Consider the following 25,920-nt stretch of genomic DNA (forward strand, 5'->3'; position numbering starts at 1 on the left):
GTTACCTTTAAAATCAAAGCATACTTGCTTTGTTAATAACTCCTAACATTTTAATTCGAAAATTTCCAACATGAAGTTGAAAGTATAATATAATGAAAATCCAGTCCCATTGTCTTCTAATCTCTTGCTCTTTCTATTTATATATGGCATGTTGCATACACATGTGTGCATGTACATTTGTAGATGGGCTGTTTTTCGTGGCCCATTTGAGAGTAAGTTGCAGCCTTGACATTACAGTATTGTCTCAGCTCATGAACACTTATGCTTTTGTTTGCGAACAATTTAGTTGGCAAAATTTTGTTTTCATTTGCAAACTCTGCATTGGGTGACCAGTTTTACCACACAAATACAAAGATGGCCATCTTCTCTAAAATTGTAGAACAAATTAAGTTCGTGAACTGAGGTACTACTGTACTTCTACTTAAATACATCTGCATGTTCCACCTAACAGCCACTTCCCTAAATAACCATTACCTTGCCTGTGAATTTTGCTTTGGTCTATTAATATTATCTAGTATTCATTCCATATTCAAATTTCCCCAGTTATCTCAAAATATTGATGTGTTGATCATCTTTTTCCTTGTTTGATAAAGAATCTGTATCTTTTGCTATAATCTATTTTCTCTTGTGCATTTGTTCTAAGATATTTTCTGTCAGTTTGCCTCTGGTGCATGTTGCTGAGAAGCAAGGATAGGTATCATTTCTGTGCCAAGGGCCTCTTAGGAAAGGTGACTACCTGAGGGTTCTCCCATCCCTAGGAAGGGCCCACTGTAAACATATGCCTTGCTCAGGGTCCAGGGTCCAGGGTCTAGGGTCTAGGGTCTAGGGCGGAATCATTTGTTCCTGTTTAGAACTTTAACCTTCCATGTTTGGAGGAAACATGTGAATGGTTCTTCATTCTCCTTGACCAAGCAGTGTAGCCCTGACAGCTGTCCAAACGCTTAAACAGCTCATCTTTTCTCTGGGGGATCTAGACCTGTCTCTGTGTGTGCACATGTTCACTGCTGGGTGTTGGGTCCAGTACTGATAATGAACAGCTCTTTTGACTTCCTTTTTTCAAGGACTAGAAATGGAAACTCAGAGATAGGAGGTTTAGAGTGTGTCAGGGTAGAGCTGGGTCAGGGACTCTCAGTGGTTGAGGGTATATTTTACTCTATAGATATTCTTGATGCTGGTCATCCTTGCAGACTATAGTTACCATCAGCCCTATAATGTACTTATAGCCAAACTCATATCTGGATATGAGCTTGACAGTAGTTGAAGGAAAGGCTAGCCCCAGCATCAAAGATTTCTCTATCCTATTTCAAGAGATGCAGCATCCTTGTAGTCCAGATTTCTTTTCAAAGAGTCCTCTAGTGCATGCTTCAGCACCATAAGGATATTATAACTGACTTTCTCTAGAAAGTAAGTCATATCACTGATCCACATTTGAAGTTAGGGACTCAGAAGGCCTTCCCAGTGTGCTTGCATCAAGCTCAGAGATGATCTTGCCACTTGAGAACTGAGCTTAGTACATTAGTGAATATTAGGATTATGTTCTAAGCAGGGCAATCAAGCTTCACTTTGTCAAAAAGGTCTATTGGCCACTTTTTGAGAAGCATTGTCAGTATATACTATGTCATGAGTCTCCCCACCCTGCCATAATTGTGGGCAGATGTGGTAGGGAGAGGACGTGGGTGGTAAGCAGTTGATGATAGACTGGGTATTACCAACAATCTTGAAGGAGTTTTCTTTCTTCTGTGGTTCTTTCTCTTTTATATACATGGTGTTATTGGGAGAGAGGAAGAGATGGCAAGTCCTTTGGCTCCACTCTTTGAGTGAGTCTCAAAGTTCTTAAGGAACTGTTTGACTCTAGTGATTTCTCACTTCTGGAAGATGAATGTTGTTTTCCGTTGATAACAAAGTTCCTGTAGGCAGCTTCAGTGGTCTCTTTAGAGTTCCCACTTGGTAGAATCACATTAAAACATGCAAATTTTATAGTTGTTCATAAAGAAATCAACCAAAAACCCAATGTGGAAATCATTAATGGCATGGCCTGCACTGCCCATTGAGAGCAGCTGTGGAAAGCAGGTTCCAGTAAAGCCCAATCCAGATTCTCTCATCTTGCCCACTCTGCTTCCCCCATCCTTTCTCATTGACTTGTATGATTTTCTTCTAGTTCTCCTGGTGAAAAAATCCTACAGACATCTGTATTCCCTGCTTTCATTCCCATTTAGTATGCAAATCTTGGCCACTTCTGACATCTCAGACTTCTCATATTGCTGAAATCCCATGTGATGTTTAACTCTTCAGCAGTCCTAGACAAATCACCATTGCCTCTCTGGACAGTTACAGTCCTCCTCCAACTTGCCATGTGCTCTGTAGCTTCACTCCACATAGCCTACACCGTTTGCCAGAGGGTTTTTTGGAAGGCATCCAGGTCAGACTTTTACCACAGACTCCTCCCAGACCTCTATCATACTGTGGGCAGGAGGAGCCTGGTCCTTTGTGTGTGTCTTGCTGCATCCCTGGCCCATGCCTCTCAGAGCTCATCGCATCCACCTCCACCTGCACCTCAACAAGCACAGTTCCTCAGAAGTTTCCTCTGTCTGGAATATTTACCCTCAGGGAATCCTCACCTTTCATTTTGTCTTTTTAGATGCCCTCTTGTAGAAGGCTTGTCCTGCCTGATGGAACAGCCTCCCTCAACATTTCTGCTCCCTATAACTTGCTTTGTTTTCTATAATGCTTTTCTCTGCTGAACACATGTGTGCTTGCTTTCTATTTTGCTCCTTGGAGAGCATTAGGTTTCATGAGAATAGGCATGCTGTTTGTGTTCTGTGTCCCCAACACATGATATATACACCTTAGCAAGTGTTTGCTGAGAATGTGGATCATTCCATTAGCACATGTAGAGCAGTAATGTGGAAAGGGCCATTGCAGATTACTGGGTCCAAGTCCATGCTTCACAGATGGGGAAGCTGATGCCAAGAGGGAGAGAGTTCATGCCTCAATTTAGTGGGTAAACTGTGCCCAGATAAAGGCTTTCCTGCACAATGCTCTGCCTGTTACCTTACATGGAGGAAGGACCTCATGTTGAACTTTCCCTTATCAAAAGCTTTCAGTGTGTTTAGGGTCTGTAAAGATGGTTTTGAGGTCAGACACATTTGAGCTGTATCCAGTATTGACTGGAATGTGAGCAGTGCCCCTGGGCCCAGCCAGGTGAGTTCTTCTGTGCTTCCCTGGCAGTATAGGAGCAGAGTATGCACAGCTCCCAGATCATGTGTGGCATGTGCTGGCCGCTGAACATGCACTGGTTGTTGGGATTCCTTACAGCTGGCCTGGCAGCAGACTAGCTTTCAGTACCTACTTAGTTCAGCACTTTTATGGTGGACTGCCAGAATGTTCCTACCTTTACAATGTGTTAGTATTTCCTTGTTAACTGGACTTGAGTCATTCTCTTTCTGAAGGTGTAGCCTTGTGCTCTGTAAGTAAGCATTCTTTGGAAGTACCTGATTTTCATGTGTGTCCCTCGAATATTGAAGATAAGGTTTCATTAAAAGGTCATGTAGTATGGCAGAGTGTTCTCGTGACTAAATGATTGCAACTGCTTATAGCTTGTGACAGTGTATTAATGCAAATATGTCTCTGCTAATTCCTAACCAAACGTCTGCTCCCTAATTTCATGCTAATTGTATGTAGACATTATTAAATGGTTAAAGAATCCCTTCTCCAAACCATCTTCCAAAACTGTGTACACAGAAAGAGACTATACATGTATTTAGTATCAAGTTGAGACCTAGTGGCATGGCACCTTGTAGAGACTAGTCCAATTTTCAAAGGTGGTGTCAGGTTTTGTTTGCCATCCCATTCTGCTTCAATTGCTTTTGCTCATCTCAGGGGCATAGCAGAATTCCAGAAGAACAAGACATTTGGAGTTATACAGTTATACAGTTATACAGGCTTTGAGCTTTGTGGCTAGACTCTTCATTTCTCTAAGTTTTCAATATCAGAAACTTTTTAGGTAATAATGCCTAAGTTAATGACTTAAACTTCTTAAAGCAGCAATCACAATGCCTAGAGCATTGTAAGAGCCTAATAAATGCAAGTTTCCTTCTTATATCCATGATGAAGGTGCATTGCTTAGTATAATTGTTGAATAGGTAGTGTTGACCATGTGCCCTTCGAGGCTTTTGGTATACAGAACACACCTCCATCTTCAGGGAGCTTTTGTTCTCTAGAAGTACCTAAGCCTTGTACTACAATTTCGAGAATAGTAGGTACCCTAGGAAAGCGCCTGTGCCCTGATATCATGGGACCAGCTATTCTGGACCTCACTTGGAGTCTGATGTTCCCTGCTGGGGTTGGTAGAGTGCTGAAATTTGCCACGTAGCCTAGGGAAGTGGGAGTAGGAAGTGCCTTGTAAAGTGAGGACATCAGGGGAAGAAACGTGTGTGTACTGATAAGTTTATATATTTGTTCATGTTACAGACATTAATGTAACAGATGAAATTAATGTGTGAGTCATCAACAAACTTAATTCCACAAAGTAAGCATTTATTGACTACTTGCTGTATGCCAAATCCAGTGTTAGGTACAGATAGACATTTAAGAAAACTAGCAAAACTTAAAATTGATAGTTTCAGTTCAAGAACATTAATATTTCCCTAGCAGGCATATCAAGAAAAAAAAAAAGAAAAACTAAAATTACTAACATCAAGAATGAACAAGCTATATTCCCTAGTACTCATGGACACAAAGGAGAACAAGAAGTATGAATAGTTGCATGTTAATAAACTTGACAACCTGGATGAATAAACAATGTTTTGGAGAATTTCTTGGACATGAAACTTTTTTTCATGTAATTTAATTATTCTTTTCCTTAGCCTGTAATGTCTTTGTGTTTTCTGTGTGCTCTTGGCCTATCTCAAAGATTCAGAGTTATCCCCTGGGGTTTCTTCAGGAGGTATTGTTTTTATTGTATGTTTAGAAATATAGCTCATCTCAAAATAATTGGTATATGCGTGGTAGCAGTCCACAATTATTTATCCCTGTACCTTTATCCAGTTGTTCTACCATCATTTGTTGAAAAGACTAATTCGATCATTGAATTGCTCTCGCCCTTGGTAAAAAAAACCAATTACTTGTGTCAATGTGAATTTATTTTTGGAATCTTTATTGTCATCCATTGATTTGCTGGTCCTAGCCAGTGCAATAGACCAACAAAAAGAGGAGATTTTTAAAAAGACCGGAAATGAAAAGACCATAAAACTATCTGTATCTACAGACATGATTTTGTACATGGATAATCACTTTAATATATAAAACTTCCTAGGAATCTAGAAGAGATCTGACATGTCAGTATGAAATGTGAAGTATATGAACACATTTTAGATCACAAAAAGACCTGAAAATGACCTAAATGTATGAAAAGATATTCATATATTATAATAATAAAAGAAATGTAAAATAAAGCTACTATGGGTTTTTTAATCCATGAAACTGTCAAAAAGCCAAAAGTTGGGCAAGATGTCCTTCTCTCAAGCACTTTTCAGTAAAGAAGTTCTCTAGAATATTTATGTTAACATAGTGAAGAGGTTCAACATTTCATGAAGGGGCATTTTGATGGTATCTAGTAAAATCACCAGTACGGTTACATTCTGACCCAAAAATCTACCTTTGGAAATGTATCTTTCAGAAATATCAGTGTATGTAGAAAGTGACTTGTGCATTGACATTGCAACAGTTCATAATGAAGAAACAGTATAAGCAAGCAAGCAAGCAAACAAACAAACAAATAAAATAATGTGCAAGTGACTTGTTTTATCTCTTACATATCCCCACTATGGAATACCATCATGTCTACAAATTCTCTATAAAGAATGTATTCTATGCAGATAAGTAAACCCTTCAAGATATATGAAGTGAAATTACACAGCAAGGCACACAAAGGTGGATAATATATGACATTTTTTACAAGGTGGCTGGGTGAAATGATACAGAGTAAAAATTATATTTTGTCATATCTGTATGAATAAACACCTGGTAACTACATTAGTAAACAAAATAAAAGTAAGCACCCATGTGATTTGGAGTGGAGAATGCTGCAGATATGGCAATGGGGTGGGAATGAACTATCTGAGTGTGTATTGTTTTATGTGTTAATTAAAAAATAGTGCATGTCTAAATTAAAATTATTTCAGTAAAAAACAGTGCCATGAATGCCTCTCAAAACATGCCCAGGCCTAGCTTCAAATACACTCATCCCATTGTTGGAACTTTCTGAAGTGTTTCTGAAGTCCTCCATCCTCAGTTCCTTTATGAAGTATGATTTTAAAATATGAGTGGTACCCTGGAGTACCAGGAGAGAGACAGGCTTGTAAGAAGTTTAGATGGTCCTCGTGTACCTTATTTATCAGATGTGGCAACATGGCCTCTGGATGTCCCCCAAAGTCAAAATGACTGTGAAATTCAGGTTAATATTTTGAATAAATTTAAGACATCCAGGCAACCACTGAAGATACTCTTAGAAGAAGACTTACAAAACTGTTTCAGAAAGTAATAAGAGCAATGTGATATGCTGAAACTGAACGAGAGTATTTTGAGGGGGATTAATAGCAGTGTATTATTTATTATAATGAATTTTTAAATTTAAACACACCATAGTTTTTGATCATACGTTGTATGTCATTAGGCTTAGAGAAATACCTTCCTTGCTGGGGAAAGGCTGTGTTAAATTATGGACTCGAAATAGTGTGAGGAGTGCCGTGGCAGAGCAGAACCAGAGTGCCCATGCAGTAAATATGAAATAGTGAGGATTTCCAGAGACCCAGCGAAGGCTTCGCACAAGAGATGCGATGCGGCTAAAACAGAGCCAGAGTGGTCATGGCCGGCCCTTGTTCTGCCATGATCTGAGGTTGGTAGGGTCACTGGCTTCCTCTGAGTCTGCCCTGATTTTCATTCAGGGTTCCTTCTTACTCTTCAGTCTTCGAATTGCTTCTTCCTTTGGTACCAAAATCCAGGGTTTGTGCTTGGTCTTTTACCACCTGCAGACACTTAATCCACATCCTCCAGACCTCACATCCTAACTTCCCAGCCACCACAAGCCTCCCAGACTTTACTTATGAGTCCAAATTTCATTGATGACTGCTGTTGCCCAAACCCATTCCCACATTATCATGGATGTGCCATTTAATTTGTAGCTACTTGGCATCTTTAAGGCATAATTAACACTGAAGAAAGAGTCTGGTGGAAAGTGCTAATTAACTGAACAGTAATGGTACGGCTTTCATTTGTATGTTTCCCTGACCTTATGTAAACCACTGGGCTGGTCTCTTGGGGGATGAGCCCCAGCCTCTGGTCCTTAATGTTTCACTTGCTAAGTGGACCACATCACAGCTATTAATTTTATGTCATATCATAGAAATAGAGCAGAAGGAAATCTGTGGTGACAGGTTCAATTGGGGTCTTAGAAAATTAGAGATCTTCTTATACTTTTAAATTGGTTAGCATATGAATGAGGGTGATTATTTTTCTCTGCCAATAGACTTAGTTGTATTAGAAACTGTGGAACATTAGATTAGTAATACAAAATGAACAATAACAGTTCATATATGAGTTGATCAAAATCTTAGGCAGTATCTGGCAGAACACTCTAAATCTGAGTGAGGATAAGAAAAGCTAGAGTGGCATGACTTTCCCAAGATTATGAGAAGTTTTAATTACTGTCAGTCATGACTGCACTTCCTTATTTCTGCTGCAGAATCAGGGATTCCTGAGTTTCCATCCCTCTAGGCTCCATGTCCACTTTCAGACAATGGCAATTTCACAACAGTGTGGCCTGTATTGTGTCTTGGATTCTTTATTTGAATGTGTACAAATGATTGTGCACTTATTAATAATCAAGACCAATTTTCAAATTCAACTTTATTGTGTGTGATTGGCATTCTGTAAAATGCACCTTTGTGAGCCAAAGTCTGATGAATTTTGACAAATGTATATTGTACATGCTGTCACCACCATCTAAATGTAGGACACTTAATTATCCCCTAATTATCCCTGACTGCTTTGCAGTGAATTCTCCCCTGCCCACAGTGATTTCCTTCTTGTTATTAGAAATGGGCCTTTTTAATATTTGATATACATGCATATACTCTTATTGTACATTGAGCTGTTTCCAGTTTGCAATTATTATGAATAAAGTTTCTATGGACATTAGCATGCATGGTTTTATGTGGACATAAACCAACTCTTTTTTGATAAGAGTTGTATTGCTCAGTAGTAATATGTTAATTGCAAGGTGTTTTAAAATAAGGAATTATTTAGCTTTTCTTCAAAAAATTCTACCATTTTATATCACGTCAGTAATTTCTGAGAATTTCTGTAGATGTTTTAGGATTTTTTTATATGATCATGTTTTTGAGTACTTTTATTTCTTCCTTTCTGACATCTACACCTTTAGTTCCTTTACATACGAAATATATTTCTTAAATACAGTGTTGACAGAAGTGACTACAACTATATAGTTACCTGTTACTGGATTTTTATGTGCAGACATTCAGTTGTTTACCAGCAAGTATGGTTTTCACTGTTAAGTTTTTCATGGGTGGATTCCGTAGATTGAAGGTGTACTTTTCTATTCCTGATTTGATGAGAGGTTTTAAAAATCATAAATGAGTTTTGAATTTTGTCAACTGCTTTTCTGAAGCTATTGATCACAGAGCCGTTATTTGTTTGTTTGTTTGTTTGTTTGTTGAGATAGGGTCTTGCTACATAGTTCAGACTGGCCTTAAACTCACTATGTAGATGAGGTTGATCTCGAACTCCCAATTCTCCTGCCTCAGGCTCCCTAGTCCTGGGTTTACAGGTATATGCTACCATGACCATCTTACCCATACAGCTTTTTCTTTCTGTTAATCATCTGTTAAGATAGTAGATAATATTAATTGATGTTACCAACCTTGCAGTGTTGAGCTAAGCTTTACCTTGGTCGTCCATAATATACAATCTGCTTTATGTACAACTGAATATGATTCACTGACATTTTGTTAAGGATTTTTACATTTAAGTTAGAACTCATTATAGTTTTATTGTACATTTTTCTATCTGATTTCAAGATTTGAGCTGTATTGGTCTGATTTAAAAAAGGAGGATATTTGTATAAAATTGGTAATTTTTCATTTTCTCTGAAATACTAGCGATGTAACCCAAAGCCTTTACTCTGAGGTACACCGCTGATCATTTTTTATTTTTTGATTTTAGACAGGGTCTCACTAAGTTGCCAAGTTGCCCAGAGTAGACTCAAATTTGTGATTCCTTTACCTCAGTCTCCTTACTCATGCATACCCACGTTTATGGCACATAATTCATAATTTGTGACAATGGGCATGTGCCGTGGTACCTAGATGTTATCCTCTTTAATGCAAGTGTTTGATTGAATTCAGTTGGGAAGCCATTTGAGCATTAGCTGCTGTTAGAAAGACACTTTTCATGATGAATCCAGGAGCTTCAGTTGATATCAAGCCTGATTCCATTTGGGAATGTGTGTCCCACTGAACCTAAATTCTTAAATCTTTTGGCACAAAATTGCTTATATTGTTGTTTTATCTTTTTATCCTCTGTAGAGTGTATACTCACCCATATTTATTTCCATTTCTGATAGTGATAACCTGTTTCTCTTTTTCCCATTGATTAATCTGAGGGGGAGGACTCTCACCATTACTGATATTTTCAAGAAGTGAGTTTTAATTTGTATTTCTCTCTCTCTCTCTCTCTCTCTCTCTCTCTCTCTCTCTCTCTCTCTCTCTCTCTCTCTCTCTCTCTCTCATCATTTTCAATTTAAGAAGTGCTGAATCTTGCCCCCCATATTCTTGTCCAGCTCCAACCTAGCGGGCACAGAGCACTTTCTCCTCCTGTATCCGTGTGCACCCTGACATGCCTACCTAGGATACAGCATTTCACAATCTCAGTAGTGTTGGGAAGTGTTTCTTTTACTCAACCTGAGTGCCACAAAGGGAAGGGTGTGTTTTCCTCCTCTCCATTGCTGTGGACTATAGCATATAGTAGATAAGCATCTAGGGTTAGTACATGAATGGTGGGATACATAAGTGGGTAGTCTTCCAAGCATTTGTGTGCATGGCAAGGGAATGGGCTAGGGAGCTGTGTAGCTCTGTGTTCAAGTCCCAAATGTACAATTTCCTGAGTAGGTGGGCTGAACTGCTCAACTAACTATGCAGTACCTTGCTTAGGAGAACAGTACCTTCCTCTGAGGACTCTTGGGAATATTATAGTTACAGTGGGTTGATGACTTAATATAGCATTTAACAGTTAGGGGTGCTAAATAAGAGGAAGCCTTTGAAAGGTCTTTCATTCATCTCAGTTGTAATGTACCTAGAAAATACATATTTTGTTTTTATTTTTAAAATTTAATTAATTTTTGAGATGGGGTCTTGCTGTGTAGCTCAGCCTGGGCTTGAGCTTACTGTGGCCTAGACTGGTCTTGAACTCATGACAGTCCCTGCTTCAGCCTCCCAAGTGCTGGGACTGCAGGCATGTGCCACCATGCCCAGCTACATTTTGTTTTTAGTTTCTTGTTTATTACTGACTCTTAAAATAATATTCTTTCAGAGTAAAGACTGAGAATTGGTCTCAGAAGGGGAAGTCTTGGGTCTGAGTAGTGTGGTACAAATGTTGATGAGGCTGGGGGTGGGGAATGTCTTCAGTTTTGTTGGCTGGAATGTAGACTAGTGCAGCCACTATGGAAATCAGGGTGGAGAGTTTTCAAAGCACAAGGACTAGAAATCCCATTTGACCCAGCTATTTCCCATCTAGATGTCTTCCTGAAAGAGTTAAAGAGACCATATTACAGTGACTCATGCATACCCACGTTTATGGCACATAATTCATAAAAACTAAATCTTGGAAGCATTCTTGATCTCTATAAAAAGATGAATAGATAAGGAAAGTGCAGTATTTATACCTAATGGAGTACCTCCCTGCCACAAAGAAGGACAGACTTGAATCATTTTCAGGAAAATAGATATATCTCAAGACCATAATATTAAGAGAAGCAAATCAGACACATGAGCTTAAACACCACATGGCTTCTCTTATATGAGAAACCAAAAATATAAATAAAGAACAGAATGAAAGATAAATAGGAAGTAGAGAGTGAGAGATTTTGTTCAGATGGGAAGAGGATCAAGAGATGGATGGAGGTGGGGGAGGAAAGGGATCGAGAAAAAGAAAATGTGGTATAAGTACCTGTACAAACTCTCCATGAAGAATGTCAGCATTGTGATGGAAACATGTGCTCATAAAAACCAAAAACTGAAAGAAAAAGAATTATGCATTGCTTTGCTTCACAATGATTGAAAAAAATCTTGAAATCCTGTGTCTTTTGTCTTGCTAACCCACTTTATGATTTTCTTAAAATAGTCTAATTTTACCAAGGTGAGGAGCTTTTTTTGCTTCTTTTTTTCTTTTAATCATCAGCAGAAAAGGCAGTTATACTTAATTTCATGAAACATTTTCTCTGCTTGATTTTCATAAATTAGACATTTGCCCCATACTAATATCTTTTTCTTGGTTCTTTATGGAGTAAAGAAACAGCCAGTCTAAGAAACACCAACTATTTCTTTATTCTGTGTTACTTTGCAGTTACCTATCTCTTTAAGAGGTTACTTTTAAAATGTAAAAGCCCAGTGCAGTATTTGTTACTACCTCACAAATTCTGACTTTTTGAAGCCACTGTGAGAGGGTATCTATTTGCCCAACCTCTATATCTGTGTTTGGAGGCAGGTACCATGTATAAGTTGGGAGGTTGTGCACTTCGTGGCTGGTTTACTCAAATTTTTATGCATTTGGTGTTTATGGAGCTTTCCTGAAGTCAGGAGCCCTGTGTTACTTGTCCTGTGGTAGGAAGGGATCCTGGCACTCCAAAGCGATACCTATAAATGTTTGAAGGGATGAGTGAAAGAGTTTCCCTTATAGGCCTGAATCAGCTGTGCTGAGTTTTCACAGACAGCACGTTGGGGTATGTGACGGATTTCATCTTCTGCCTGGGACAAGGGTGAATATAGGGAACCTAAAGTATGTTCACAAGAAATCCCCAACTGTCTGGAGTGAGGGGGTTATGCTTTGAATGGTGGGAAAAGAATTGGTGGTTTGATGAGGCCAAAATAACATCCTTGAATACCATAACAGAAATCTGTTTTCCTGAGCACTATGTGAGTAAGGAGAAGCCATGGCTTTCTCTGTGCTGTGGAGGAGGAATAATGTTTACATGGCTGGAAGGGATCAGTCAGTGAAGCTGCTTCTGATAGTACAGGTTTGAAGGACTTCTGTGAACATATAGGCACAAAGGCATGCTGAGGCGAGTTGGAATAATGAGCTTCTAAAACTTCAACAGACATTTCTCCAGAGAAGGTACACAAAAGGTCAAAAAGCAGACCAGTACTCAGTATCACTGGCCACTAGGGAATCAAAACCACAGCGAGATGCCGCCTCATACTCTTTAGGATGGCTAAAGCATGTTTTCTAAAAACAGAAAACATGTATTGGTGAGAATGTAGAGAAACTGGAAAAATTGAGATACTTGTGTACTGCTGGTTAGGAGTATAGAACGGTGCAGCTGCCATGGAAAATGATATAAGGGTCCCTCAAAAAGTTAAATGTGGAGTAACTGTCCAGGAATTTCTCTTTGTATACCCACAAAACACTGAAAAAACAGGGTCTTGATGTCTGCATCCCTTGTTCACAGCAGTGTTTTTCATAAAGCCTGAAGGCTGTACCAACCTCAGTGTGCCTTATCTGATGGATGGCTGAACAAAATGGGCTGATTCCATGAGATGGAAAGTGCTTCAGCCTTAAAAAGGGAGGAGGTTCTGACACAGGCTCCAGTGTGAGCAGACTTCAGGATCATTTGCCTAAGTGAAGCAAGCCTGACCCAAAAGGACAAAGACTGGGTAATTCTACTTAGGTGAATTTCCTGGAGGGTTAAATCTGTACAGACACAAAGTAGGAAAGGTGCCAGGTGCAGGGGGAGGGAGGCGTGCCGATGGAGAGTTAGTGCTTAATGGCTGCCAGGGTTCAACTTAAGAAGATGAAGAAGTTTGGAGATAGAAGGTAATGATGGTTTATCAACAATATAAATGTACTTAATGCTTTAGAACTGTATATTTAAAAAGAAAGACAGTGGTAACTTTTGTTATATATGAGTCCCCAGAATAGAAAACATAAAAAATAAAAGAAACACAACTAAAACTTGTATCTTTCCTATTCTGAGCCATGTCGCCTCAGGGTACGAGATGGGTCAGACTGCAGAGGCAGAAGGAAATTCATGGCAGTGTGAACCCTTATTCAGTAGTGTGTTTCTCGTTAAATCTTCACTGAAGTCTAGTAAGTTCAGTATTAATTATTGTCTCCCTCTGATAGTTGACAAGATGAGCCTGAGAATGGCAAGAGGAGGTACCCGGGATCTTGAAGAGCCCGAACAGCAAACCAAGTTTTATTAGTGTTGGTACCTGCCCTCCTTTCACTACCCCAGGCTTCTTGGAATTCCAGATGCCGTCCCATAGGAAAGCTAAGCTCAGCTTTCCTCAGCAAGGCCTCTGTGTGACACACACAGGCTGTTTACCTCATTAAAAACTCTTTTCTTGTGGCTGTGCCTGCCTCCTCACCATAGAGAAGTAGGTCAAAGCAATAACCACAGGCTAAATGCGTCTTGCCAGGAAAGCTTATTGCAGTGTGACCCTGGAAGCTTGAGGAGGAGGGTGGAAGCCAGGGCCTCCATATAGCCTCCTGGAAGCTTGGCTGCACCTTGTAGCTGCTAAGTGAGACTGATGCTTATTTCTACTCCTCAGCGTGTTCATGGAGGCCCTGATGGGGCACTGACCTGTTATTGCTCTGAGTTCACCTGTGCCCCAATTTTTGCTTTCATTGCTGCTTCTGGAAAATGTACCCACTTGGGTCATTAGTGACCAACTCATTGTCAGATATGGTGAGAGGTTTCCCAACTTCTAAGGACATGGCTTGCCTACTTTCCTGATGCTTTCCCTGCATGAATTTCCATGACACCATTGCTGAGTTGCTGAATTACTACTTATGCTGTTGGTATTATATCTGTGAAACCATCACCTGATCCTAGGTCATGAATATTTGCTCTTATGTTTTCCTTGAAGAGTTTTATCTGTGCAGTCTTTCTGTGAAGGGCCATACAGTAAATATTTCAGGCTATTCGAGACAAACATGGTCTCCATTGCATATCTTCCTTTGTTGTTATTTTGTTTTGATGTACCACCATCACAATGTAAAAACCGTTCTTAACTCCCAAGCCATATAAAAACAGTGCAGGCCTGTTTTGGCCTGCTTTGCCAGTGCCTGTTTTAGGATGCTGCTATGGAAGAATTTTATTATTTTAGTCGGGAGTTGAACTGGACTGGGATTTCTTGTTGCTATGGTTACTCTTGGTACCCCACAGACTGCAGGTTTCTCTAATATTGCTTTGTGTTGGGGATGAATGTGAGTGAGAGAGGAGGGGATTCAAGGTGCCAGTTTTCTTCCTCCACCTTTGCTCCCTCTCCTCCCCTCCCAACATGTAGCACCTCAGATGAATATGTCCATACCTCTCTTCCCCTCAAGGTACTTCTAGGCAGGTGAGGGACAGGTGCAGGTCCCTGTTGTTCTCAGGCTTCCTAACTCTTAGGGAGACTCCATGCATCTGGGTCCTTTCTGAGGGCTTTCTCATCATTTCTGCCCCTCTTACCCACAGTTGCCTTTCTCTGCCCATATTGTGGTAGTTGTTGGCATGTGTGAAGTCCTGCCCTGTTGCAACTACATGAGGCCTCTACTGACATTGGAGCTGAATGCTGGCTTAAGACTTTTCCTGCCTCGTTCCACTAGAATGGGACTTTGCCATGTGTCTGTACCTTGTTTGTGTAGTTCTACTTTGCCTGTACCCTTGCCTTGTGATGCCCCTCCCTCAGTACTTTGAAGGCCATGAAGGTTGCACAGTGACTATCCTGGTCTGGAGCTAGGGTTTCAGTGCCTCACCGTCCTTATAATGGCGGCCAACTTCCTCCCCCATGCTGCACCACCAAAGGAGGCTGTGCCTGCCTTCTCACCATTGTTGTCTGAGTACCCAGAGAAGAGTTTTGGGATGGACAGTTGCTTGGTTGTCTGGACTCTTCACTATCACTTGACTACTTCTTAGCTTTAAGCAATCTATTTATATTTGAGCAGAAGTCTTTCTGCTCACTTAGGCTATGGTGAGTGCCTTTTAAGTCTGGGCCTGATGCTGGTAGAATGATGCCGTAACTAGCATCTCCTGGAAGGGCTTCAGTTGCCTGTGCCTTTGGGGTGGTGAATGTGGGTCTGCTAGCTGGCTTTTCCTCACTGAACTGAGAGCCAGGTGTATGCGCTGCCTTCTTGATGGAAGCATACCCTTCCCTGTCCTGATGTATGTCTCTAGGTGGTACTCACTGAAATGGGCTCCTCTTTCTAAAATGATATATCCAGCCACAAAGTATAGTTTGGAACCCCTTCCATTTGCATATGGATTGGGTTCATGTTGGACACCACAAGAAAGACGATGCAGGGTGAAAGTTGTCCATTGCTGGTAACTTCATCTTCCTGAGTGGTCTTTGGACTGTTTTTCAGTGAACACTACACTGTGGTGAGAAACCCTGACCAACTTGAAAGTACTGATATTATTATTTTATCTTTTTAGACTCTGGAAGCTGTCCTGAACTTCAAGTACTCAGGAGGCCCAGGTCACGTGGAAGGATATTACAGGAACCTCTCCTTGGGCCTACATGTGGAAGTGGAGCCATCTGTATTTTTTACCCGAGTCAGCACTCTTCCAGCAACCAGGTAACCATCGAAGTACTGTAAACCTGATTGTACTATTAGGATCATGGGCCTCTGGATCATTTCAGTTAGGCCACCTGTGTAATCTGTGCCACCTGGCAAGGGTGCTCACTGCTGTGGGTCTGAGGGTCTTCAGGAGCAGACAGTCATGCTACAGGAACTGTCACTCCAGGTGAGTGACCTGAGTGGGCTTGCTGCCATGCTACTGCTGTCAGTTCTTGTATGTGGCCCTTGCAGGCTTTCTCCAGGCTAACTCACCTCTCTTATCATCAGGGCCTCAGAAGAGAGCTTCTACAGTGGTACCTTGGTTCTCGAATTTAATTCATTCCATGCTTCTGGTGAAAATTGCTGTGGTCCTATGTGTCACTGGATGCAGAACCTGCAAATGGAAGCAAAATTTTGCCAAGCATTTCTGTTTGTGAACCAAATTATTCCCAAAAAGATGTGTTCATGAATTGAGGTATTACTGTATCTTGAGAATCCTGGCAAAGCTCCACATTTCTTCCCATGCTGCTTCTGGTAGCCAGTGAGATAATTGCTTAGTTTCAGGGCTAGGCTAAGGAGTTGTAGAGAGTTCCCAGCTGTGTGCAGCATGAAGTCATTTCCACATAGGGAACTCTTCTTGCACAACAGCTGTCTCTGTGGCTGACTTTTCTAGCCCAGGTCTTCCTTGTGAGGAGAGGAATTGAATAGTTTGTCTACTTCAAAGCAGAAGTGGCAAGAAATGTTAGGGGTATTTTCATAGATGAGAGAGTGATAGTTTCTCATCCTGAGCTTTGACCTGTGGTGAAGTAGAGGCAGGGAGGCCAGGAATCACCCAGGTGGTAGAGCCCAAGCTTGATGGAAGCCGTGGAGCTCAGAGCCCTGTCCAGGTGTATGTACCCTCTGCAGAGCAGATGCCAGTCGCCATAAAACTCAGATTTTCAGGCTCAGTAATGCTTTGCACATTGGTGTGGAGGGAAGGCTAGTTAGTAGTATTCATTCTTAATAGAGCTAAGCAGCAGTGGTGAAAAATATTTACCTGTTTTTTCCTGAATGTGATGCAGGTGGGAAGGGGAACATCACGGGCAGGCCTTCCCACCAGTGTTCCCAGTATTTCACAGCATAAAACAGAGCTGTGTTGTTGCCCATGTTAATGTTGTCGTAAAAATCCATTTAAAGTGATACAGCCCTAAATAATAAGTGTGGTTTTGGTTTATAGGAAAGACTATTTTTCTTCCCCGACATTGGCAAATGGCTTTAACCTGAATTGAAGGCTTAGCTCGGCCTTTTAGCATCACATTTCATCATCTATCACTTTTTCAGTCCTCAGAGTAATAATCTTCACTGCCAGGGCCTGCCTCTGTTTTGAATTTGTATAAAGCATTAAAGCACTTGCCCCGAGGGAAGACTTGGCCAGAATGCTGCCAAATGACATTAGGGTATGGCAGGCCCTTTCTGTGTCTCAGATCTGCTCCATCATAAACCTGCTGTGTCTGTCTTTCCCATCCCCTCATCTCCTGCTGACATTATCCATTTAAATAATTCTCGGAAGTGGCACAGGTTGTTACTGAACTCTTTTTTTTCCCCTATTGATATTTGGCTTCAATGTCATTGGCCCTGCAATTCCAAATGACAATTTAAGGTGAGAAAAGTCTTGCCATGTGATAGGCTGCAAGTAGCCTGGAAGAGCTGGTTGTTAACTGAAGTGGTAGTTGGGTCCTGATCCCAACTCTGTACCCCTTGCTGTCTTTTTCTGGCCTGTATATTTCTGATCCCTACTTTTGGGATTGAGATTTGACTCCAATCTTCTTTTGCCATTATTTTTAAATCTAGTTTGTCACCAAAATATATGGATTGAAGCCTAAAGTATGATTACCCTGTGTGTCCCATCGCACATTCCAGTCTCTGTGGGAAGAATTCCCTAATTGGTCCCCAGCCATCAATATTGCTTCTGTAGCATCCTTTAGAAACTAATGTCCCCATGTTGCTGCCCCTACAGACTTGGCCAAGACGAAGTCCACAGTCCCTCCTGGTCATGCAAAGTGTTTAAAGCTCTTGACTTGACCCTCCTCTTTAGCTCCTCTGGCCCCCAGCTTTGCCACATTGCCCAGAAAGGCCCTGGTGCTCTTTGCCATCACGAGCAGTGTCAGGAAGTTTACTCCCGTGAGCTTTCATGTCTTTTTCTAAAGCTGTTCTTTTTCTTAAAGTATTGTTCTTTCATTTAACCTTTTGGAAAATATCTGTTTACCCTTGAGATCTGTGTTACTATTCTTGTAGAATTTTCCTGAGCATGACTAGGCAGAGGGAGCTGTTTTCTCTGTGAGTTTTCTGTACTTTGCTTGTACTTCTAATAAAGCACTTGCCAGACTGTCCTGGGAGTACCTTCATTTGCGCTTCAAGCCAACACCTCTGAGTTTCAGGCAGGTGCTGTAGGAAGCACTCACTGGAGTTAAGAAGTGGACAGAACACAGTCCCTGTTTTCTGGCAGCTTGATGTGAGCCCAGAGAGCAGAGCTGGCACCACATTGAAACTCAAACCTATATAAAAAGAGTGATGAACCCAAGAAACCCTAAATAAGTGAATTCATATGAAAGATTTGTCCTCATTTTTTGACTTCTTTAAAGACTATTAACTGTTTAAAGAAACAATAATGTAATTCTGTACTATATAGCACATATACAGGTACAATGTATAAGAAAAAATTACAAAGAATAAATGGGGAAATACAATAAGACAGAAGTTCTTATGCTATATGGAAAATATTACAATTTTATATAAATTTAGAATGTAGTAAGTTAAAGATGCGTATTATAAACTCTAACACAACCATTTAAGGTATGGATGATAAGCCAGAAGACATAAAATGAAATAATAAAGATACTTAATCCAACCAAAGAGGAAGGTGTATCAAGAAAGAAGGAGGACAATAAATCACTTGGGAGGGTGAGGTAGGGGGATTGCAATTTGAACCAAACTAAACTACATAGTGAGACCTTGCTTAAAAAAAAAAAAAGAAAAAAAGTAACACATAGTTAATGTGGTTAACTTAACTTTTCTATAACAAGAATTACATCAAATAAAAATAGAATAAACACTACATTTTAAAATGAAGGTCATCAAACTCTGTAAGAAAGCAAAATGCCAACTATATGATTTTTACAAGAAACACATTAAAACTACATTGAGTAAAAGTAAAAAGTGGGCAAAATGCATAGGTGAACACCAGTATTTAGAAAATCAATGTGGATAGATTAGTATGAAACAAAGACTTTCCAGATAAAAGAGATAGGGCAGTTTATAATGATAGAAAGATCAAGTTATCAATAGTGCATAGCAGTCCTAAATAAATGCATTTAAAAACCTAGCCTCAGAATAAAATAACATATTATAGGGAGAACTATATATTTCCTCATTATAGCTTGATAGTTTTAATGTGTGATAGAGCAAATAAGAGGGAAAAAAAGAAATCTATTGCAAAATTAGACAATCTTGTTAGTCAACTCTGATCATTATTTATAGAACTGTAAATGCTTATATTTAAAATTTGAATGGTTTAAAATTACTGATATAGCTTCTACATTAAAGAAGAGCAAAATGTACCCAGAGCAAACAGGAGGAATAACACAGAGAAGAGTAGATATTAATGAAATAGAATATGAAAAAGAATGCATAAAGTCAGTGAAAGCAATACTAGTTCTTTGAAAAAAATTAGTAATAAAATTAATAAATTGTAACTAGTCCAATAAGGAAAATAATGACAAATTATCAATAATTGGAACAAAAGAAGTGGTATCACTGCAGATATTGTAGACCCTGAAAGGATAAGAACAGAATAGTGTGAAAATAATAGTTTCAATAAATTTGACATCTTAGATAAAATCAACAAATATTTTGAAGGTGATATGATACTGAAATTGACACAAAAATAAATAGAACACATGGATAGTCAGGAATGGGTAAAAAAATTTAAATTCTTAATTAAAAACTTCCCATGAAAGAAATTGCAGGCCCAGATGACTTCACTGTTAAATATATTAACCTTTTAAGGAAGAGCTCATACCATCTTTACAGAAATTCATTCAGAAAATGAGCAAGAGGAAATCCTTCTGCACTCCAATTTTATGCCACAAGCCAGTAGATCTGATTTACAGAGACACCTATCACTCTTAAATTATGTTTTTTTGTGTCATCTTGCAGTCATTGAGTTGATTCCTGATTCCTTGTTATTTGTAAGAGATCTTTCCTTTCACAATTGCTAGTGCAATCTTGTCTTCAAGGTTTAAAAGTCTATCTTCAGTCTCTTTCAAGCAATTTTGCCAGCTTTCAATTGACTTTTTCATTTCCTGTATATCTCTTTGAATCTGTTTCATGCATTATTCTTTCTATATCGTTCATTCACGGTTTCCATCATTTTCCTGTGCTCCTCTTTTTTATCTAATTTTTCTTTAGATATGCTGAGTAATTCTTTCATTTAGTTTGTGATTTCTTCTTTTACCTGAGACATTATTGCTGATTTGATTGCTTTGATAGTCTCACAAACTTGTTTCTTTACTTCAGTTGCTATCCTCTCGGAAATTTCAGATGTGTAACTTCCATTTTCTTCCATGACTGTATCTTCCAGACTTGTTCTTTGTGGGCTGGAATATGTTTTATTTTTAACCATTAAAAATCAGCCATTGGAATTTACCACATCAGCAAATTAAAGGAGACCTGGCATATTGTATTAGTAGTTGAAGAAGCAGCTTTTGACAAATTCAGCACTTACTTAGGTGGAAACAGTCCATAAACTAAGGTTTAGAACTGTTCAAGCTAAGGAAGGACAATGTGTAGAAACCCTATAGTTAATGTCACATTGCAGGGGAAAGTCTGATTACTTTTTTTCAAGGTAAGAAACTGGGCATGTATGTCCACTTTGCCACTTGCAGTCCTTACCAGAACAATAAGATAAAAAAGAATTAAAGGAGTCAAAATTGGAAGTGAAGAAGTAAAATTACTGTTGTTTTCATGTCTATCTTTGCATGGTATACATGCTCAATAAAATCCTAAAAAAATCTACCATACCAATGAAAATATTGGAACTAGTCAGTCAAATTGCCAAGACTGAAAGATACTACTTAGTATTTAAAAAGTATATGGCATTTCTGTATTTTAGCACCTAACAGTTTGAAAATGAAATTTTCAAAATGATGTATATAACAAAAAACCCCATGAAACATGAATAAATTTCTAAAAATGTAATCTCTACTTGGAAAATGGCAAAACATGAAGAAATAATTGGAGAGGGATACCAAAATTATCAATTGGAAGAGTCAGTGATTGTTGAGATACTCATTTTCCCAACACTAATTAGAAAATCAGTAGTCTCAATCATGAACCTTGTATTTTTTAATGGAAATTGAGAATCTGGTTTTATAAAATATTTTAAAAGGAACTAGATATAGCTTGAACAGATTACTTGACCTTAAAGAACAAAGTCAGAGAAATAAATTGATATACATAAACAGACACTTACGAGAATTTGGGAAACAGCTTTATTCTTAAACCACTCCGAAGTAGAAGCAACCCTAAATGCTTGTGAGCAGGTGAATAAATAAATAATTTGCAGTGCCAGGCATGTACTGGAATAGTGCTCAAACTTCTGGTATGTATAACATCTTGGAGTGCAGAGTCATGAATACAGATTGGAGGAATCCAGTCACACAGAAAACACTTATGACTCCATTTATGTAGATTCCGTGGACAGAAAAATCTCATCTGTCCTAAAAGCAGTCTAAAGGTTGACCATAGATTAAGTTGAGCTGGGGCAGGGAGTGTCTGGGAAGGTATTCAGGTTGTTGGCTATCCCAGTTTTACCGGGGGTCTCTCATACTTTACCTCTGATATTTTGGAAAACTGCTCAGTACAGGGCAGACATAGTAGGCCTATATGCCTTGATGGAATGTGTGTTTTGGGAGGGGTATGTCTTCTGTGCTGTGGACAAATGTAAGACGTCATTAATCTGCATACTTTAGACTTGTAAATTAATCTTGATTTCAAAATGTTTTGATGCTCATATATAGAATTGAAGAGAGCACTTAATTTTTGCCAGAGGCATGTCATAGGTGTTGAACATGGTATTAATTCTCTAATAATGACCAGGACTTTACTCCCTAGCCCTTGGGAGGAGCAGGAAAATCTCAGTGCATTTCTGATTCCCTCTCTAGATTTTGAGCTCTATGAAATCTAGAATGAAGTGGAAGTTCTACTTTTCTTAGAGACCTATATATATATTGTGTTATCTGGATGATAGCAAAATTGACATGCATTTTGGGCAGTGTTGGCAGTTTATGGCAGTGATGTGATATTATGTATTATGAATTCACTGTTTTTTAATTTTTTATTTTAAAGAGATTAAGATAAAAGAGGACATAATAGAGCAGATCAGAACAGAACAATTTTTCATTTGCTCACAGGTGAGGATTTTCTGAGTGTGGGATGTCTGTTAGAGGTATAGTCATCCCCAAAGATGGCCTGTTTCAACACATTTGCATTACAAATGAGGCTCATGGAGGTTATATGGTTTGCCCCAGCTCATATGGCTTGCTGTTGGCAGGTCTGCATCTAGATATGCTGGCTTCATGGCCACTGAAATATGGACAGCTGTCTTTTTGAGCCTGCATGAAGATTCAGGCTCATTTTAATGCAAACAGAAGCCAAATATGTGTCAAACTATCACTACAGTTGGCATAAACAGAATTACATATTCTATTGTAAAATAAAATACAAATGGTAATGGGTTATTTGCTCTAGGGATGATCTGTGAGTCTTACTAGTATTGACAATTTCTGCAGTTTTTTTTTAGTGGTAATTCTTTTAAATGTTAGGTAGTTTTCTAAAAGAGGAGGATGAAGAATTCTTTAGTCAGGGTATAACATATTTCAGGGAGTGTTCAGGTACATTGTCCATTTCTACTCCAAAGAGCCTTGGGGAGTGGTGTTACTACCCATAGGTGGTCAGAAACTCACCTCATGGGTGTAGCAGTGAATGGCTCCAACTGTGGGCTTTTGGTCATACTGAAGCTTTTGGTTGTACTTGTTCTGTGACCTGGGTTTTACTCCTTTTTTTGCTCTAGCTTTTGTGAGAGACTTGTTCCTCTGGAGAAGTTTGTATGTCTCTCCGGGCGTCCAATCCCTTGTCCTTTTTCACTTGTCATCTCAGCTTCACTACCCTAATCAGGATGAGAAGAGAATCAAATTAAACAACAATAGAGGCTGTATTGTCTAAATGCCACAGCAGAATATAGATGTGATGTGGAATCTCATTATTATTATTATTTTTACCATTCTCCCTCTGGGGCGTACATAGGTCTCAGTTGAGTTTTATTTAGAAGATCAAATACCAGAGCTGCCTGGTAATATTCTTAGAGCCTAGACTGAAATGTATTAGGCCGTGCTGTCCCTGTCTGAACGCAGAACTTGTCTCTCTCCTGAGGAGCAGTTTCTTTCTAGCCTGTTACAATAAATGATCCAATCTTAGACATTTCTACTCTGTGCTATGTGGAAAATAAACCCGCTGAGGAGGACAGGGTATAATAGTATTGCATTATTAATAGAAATCAGCCATCATACCTCTTGAAGTACCATCATACCCTTTCTAGCCCTGCCCCTCATCAAGGGGGACAACTCAGCTCTGTGGGGTGTATATGCTCAGAGACTATGATAGGTTGGTTTAAGGAGAGTTTTATCATGATTGATCTTTTTCAAATTTCTGTGATCATTTATTTAAATTTGTTTTTAACAAAAACTTGGAATTCTATTGAACAGTGATAGTTAGGACTCATTGTGCCAATATCTGATCTTAAACTTTGATTCTGTGACTTATTTGGTCGGTGATCTTGAGCATCATTTTTCCTCCATCTTGAGGTGGAGATAGCATTGAACTTGCACGTTCATAAAATTGCATGGTTAAAGATTGGATAGGAAGTGACTCGTGCAGTACATGACACCAGCTAGGAGCTGAGCACCAGTGGTTATTGTTTTTCTTCAGGGTGCAGTGTGCATTCTATTGTGTGCCATATTTGGGGGATGAAGGAATGGGCCAGTCCTGTAGAAAGACCAGCTTTACATAGCTGGCCTTTCATACTTCTTTAGATGATTTGTCAGCATATCTGAGGCCAGCACGCTGGCTGCCTTCCCTCCTATATGGTCAGCTTTCTGACAGCAAGCCTTCTGAGTGACTGGGATTGCAGTACCATCTAGCACTGTAAAGGGCACAAGATAAACATCAGAATTGTCCATGGATATTGCATGAGGGATATGGGAAGCTTGCAGCAGGAGCTACAAAAGAATATATTAGTTGATAGTAGGTACAATGGGAGGTCTTTGTGTAGGTGAGTGGGAGAGGCAGTGCACTTTCCCCGAAGGTCAGTTGGTGATACCATGGGCTAAGAGGAAGGCCAGTGCAGGGAGAAGGTGGGAGCCAGAGTACAGGCATCTCAGGGATGAGGTGGCCTTGAAATGCAGCCTGTTAATAGGGCATTCAGGAGCTATAACACATTACATCCTTCATCTTAGCTGAAGAGTTCAAGGCACAGGAAAGAGGAACAGCTAGGCTGTTATTTGTTTGTAGCTTGATAATTGTTGCTGTAGGTTGTCCCCACTCACAGAGTTGAGGTATGGCCTAGCCTGCAGAAAGAATAGAGTTCGGGGGAAAGAGAGTGAGGTTTGAAGGCACATGGCTTGGGTTGGAACTCCAACTGTGCCATGTTGTGCAAGTCATGGAATTTTTATAAAATGTGGCCCCTTTTAGGTTTGTTGTGAGGATATCAAAGTAAAATTGCATATCACATATTTAAAGCAGATCCGGGAGCCAGCAAATGTGTTGGCTGCAGGGCTGGCTCTGCTTCTCCTTCCTGTCTCAGCCTCTGTGGATGTGTTCTAAGCCACACCTTATCTTCATTTAAGTAAGTCCCTAAGATGACTGGCACATGTAGGAAGGAGCATAGCAAATAACTGCACATGACATGGCACCTCATGCTGCAGAGGGGAGAAAGATTTTGGAACTGGGGTTGAACCTAATTCCTGACTAGGAGAGATCTCTGAGTTGCTCTGTGCTTTGTTGTCTTTACCTAAAAATGGTGGAAAGATTATTTATAAAGCAGTGTGTTTTTCCCTCATTTGTTTTCTGGAAGGCCAATGCCATCAAACTTGTTATGTAAAATTTATGCCTCGTGGAAGTACATTAAGTGGAAAGTGATCATCTATTATAGTATGATCTCACAAAGGCACCTGCTGTTAACATTTTGACACAGATTTCTCCAAGCTAACTCATTCCTCTAACTAAATGTATACTATGTTACTGCCATATGCATGCATATATATATATATATATATATATATATATATTATTATTTTTTAATACTAGGGGTCAAACTCATGACCTCACACTTGCCAGGCAGGCACTTGTGCCACTGAGCTAAACCCCTGGCCCTGTTACTGCTATTTTTAAAAATAAAAATAAAATATTAATTTTTTACAAATTAAAAAATATATAATTAATGTCAGTTGTCTTTCCGTATCAAGACATATAGTTCATATTTTTTTTTTACAAAAAAAAGTATAGATACACCACAGTGATTTCAGTGATTTCAGATTACAGATATTTGGATTGGTTTGGGGTTTTTTGCTATTTCAAATAACTTCTTATTAAACTTCTTGTGCATAAATCTTTGTACATGTGTGGAAGGTTTTATAATATAGATTTCAATGCTTTTTTTATTTTAATATACTCTCATGGCATTTTCCTCCCAAATTTACACTCCCGAGTGTGTGAGTGTGCTAATTTCTTCCTTTCATAGATGGTATCAAATATATCATTCTTTTTTGTTGTTTGCACTTTGATGAGTATGAGATGTCTAACTATATCAAGCTATATTTTTAAAGTTGTTTGTTGTTTTCAGTTTGATGAATATGAGATATCTAATTATATCATTATATTTTAATGTCTTTAACTTTGAATAATATAAAATTTCTATATATTTGTTGAATGTTTCCTTTTCTTCTATGTGTTCACTTATAGAAACTCTTATCCTAATGAAAGATTTTTATTAATCTT

The 25,920-nt window shown here is 39.2% G+C and overlaps 1 protein-coding gene across 6 annotated transcripts in view; it reads left to right on the forward strand.

Annotated features, from left to right (window-relative positions):
• Trappc9 (trafficking protein particle complex subunit 9) overlaps window positions 1–25,920 on the forward strand; it is a 703,342-nt gene that overhangs the window by 441,498 nt on the left and 235,924 nt on the right. For all 6 annotated transcript variants that reach the window (XM_063231022.1, XM_063231023.1, XM_063231024.1 and 3 more), the window contains one exon: window positions 15,707–15,849. In XM_063231022.1, the coding sequence (XP_063087092.1) occupies window positions 15,707–15,849 (143 nt within the window). The remainder of the gene's footprint in view (window positions 1–15,706; window positions 15,850–25,920) is intronic.

This window comes from Cavia porcellus, unplaced genomic scaffold, assembly GCF_034190915.1.
Source record: "Cavia porcellus strain 051 isolate PalLab524CR breed Dunkin Hartley unplaced genomic scaffold, mCavPor4.1 scaffold_19, whole genome shotgun sequence".
Lineage (NCBI taxonomy): Eukaryota > Metazoa > Chordata > Mammalia > Rodentia > Caviidae > Cavia > Cavia porcellus.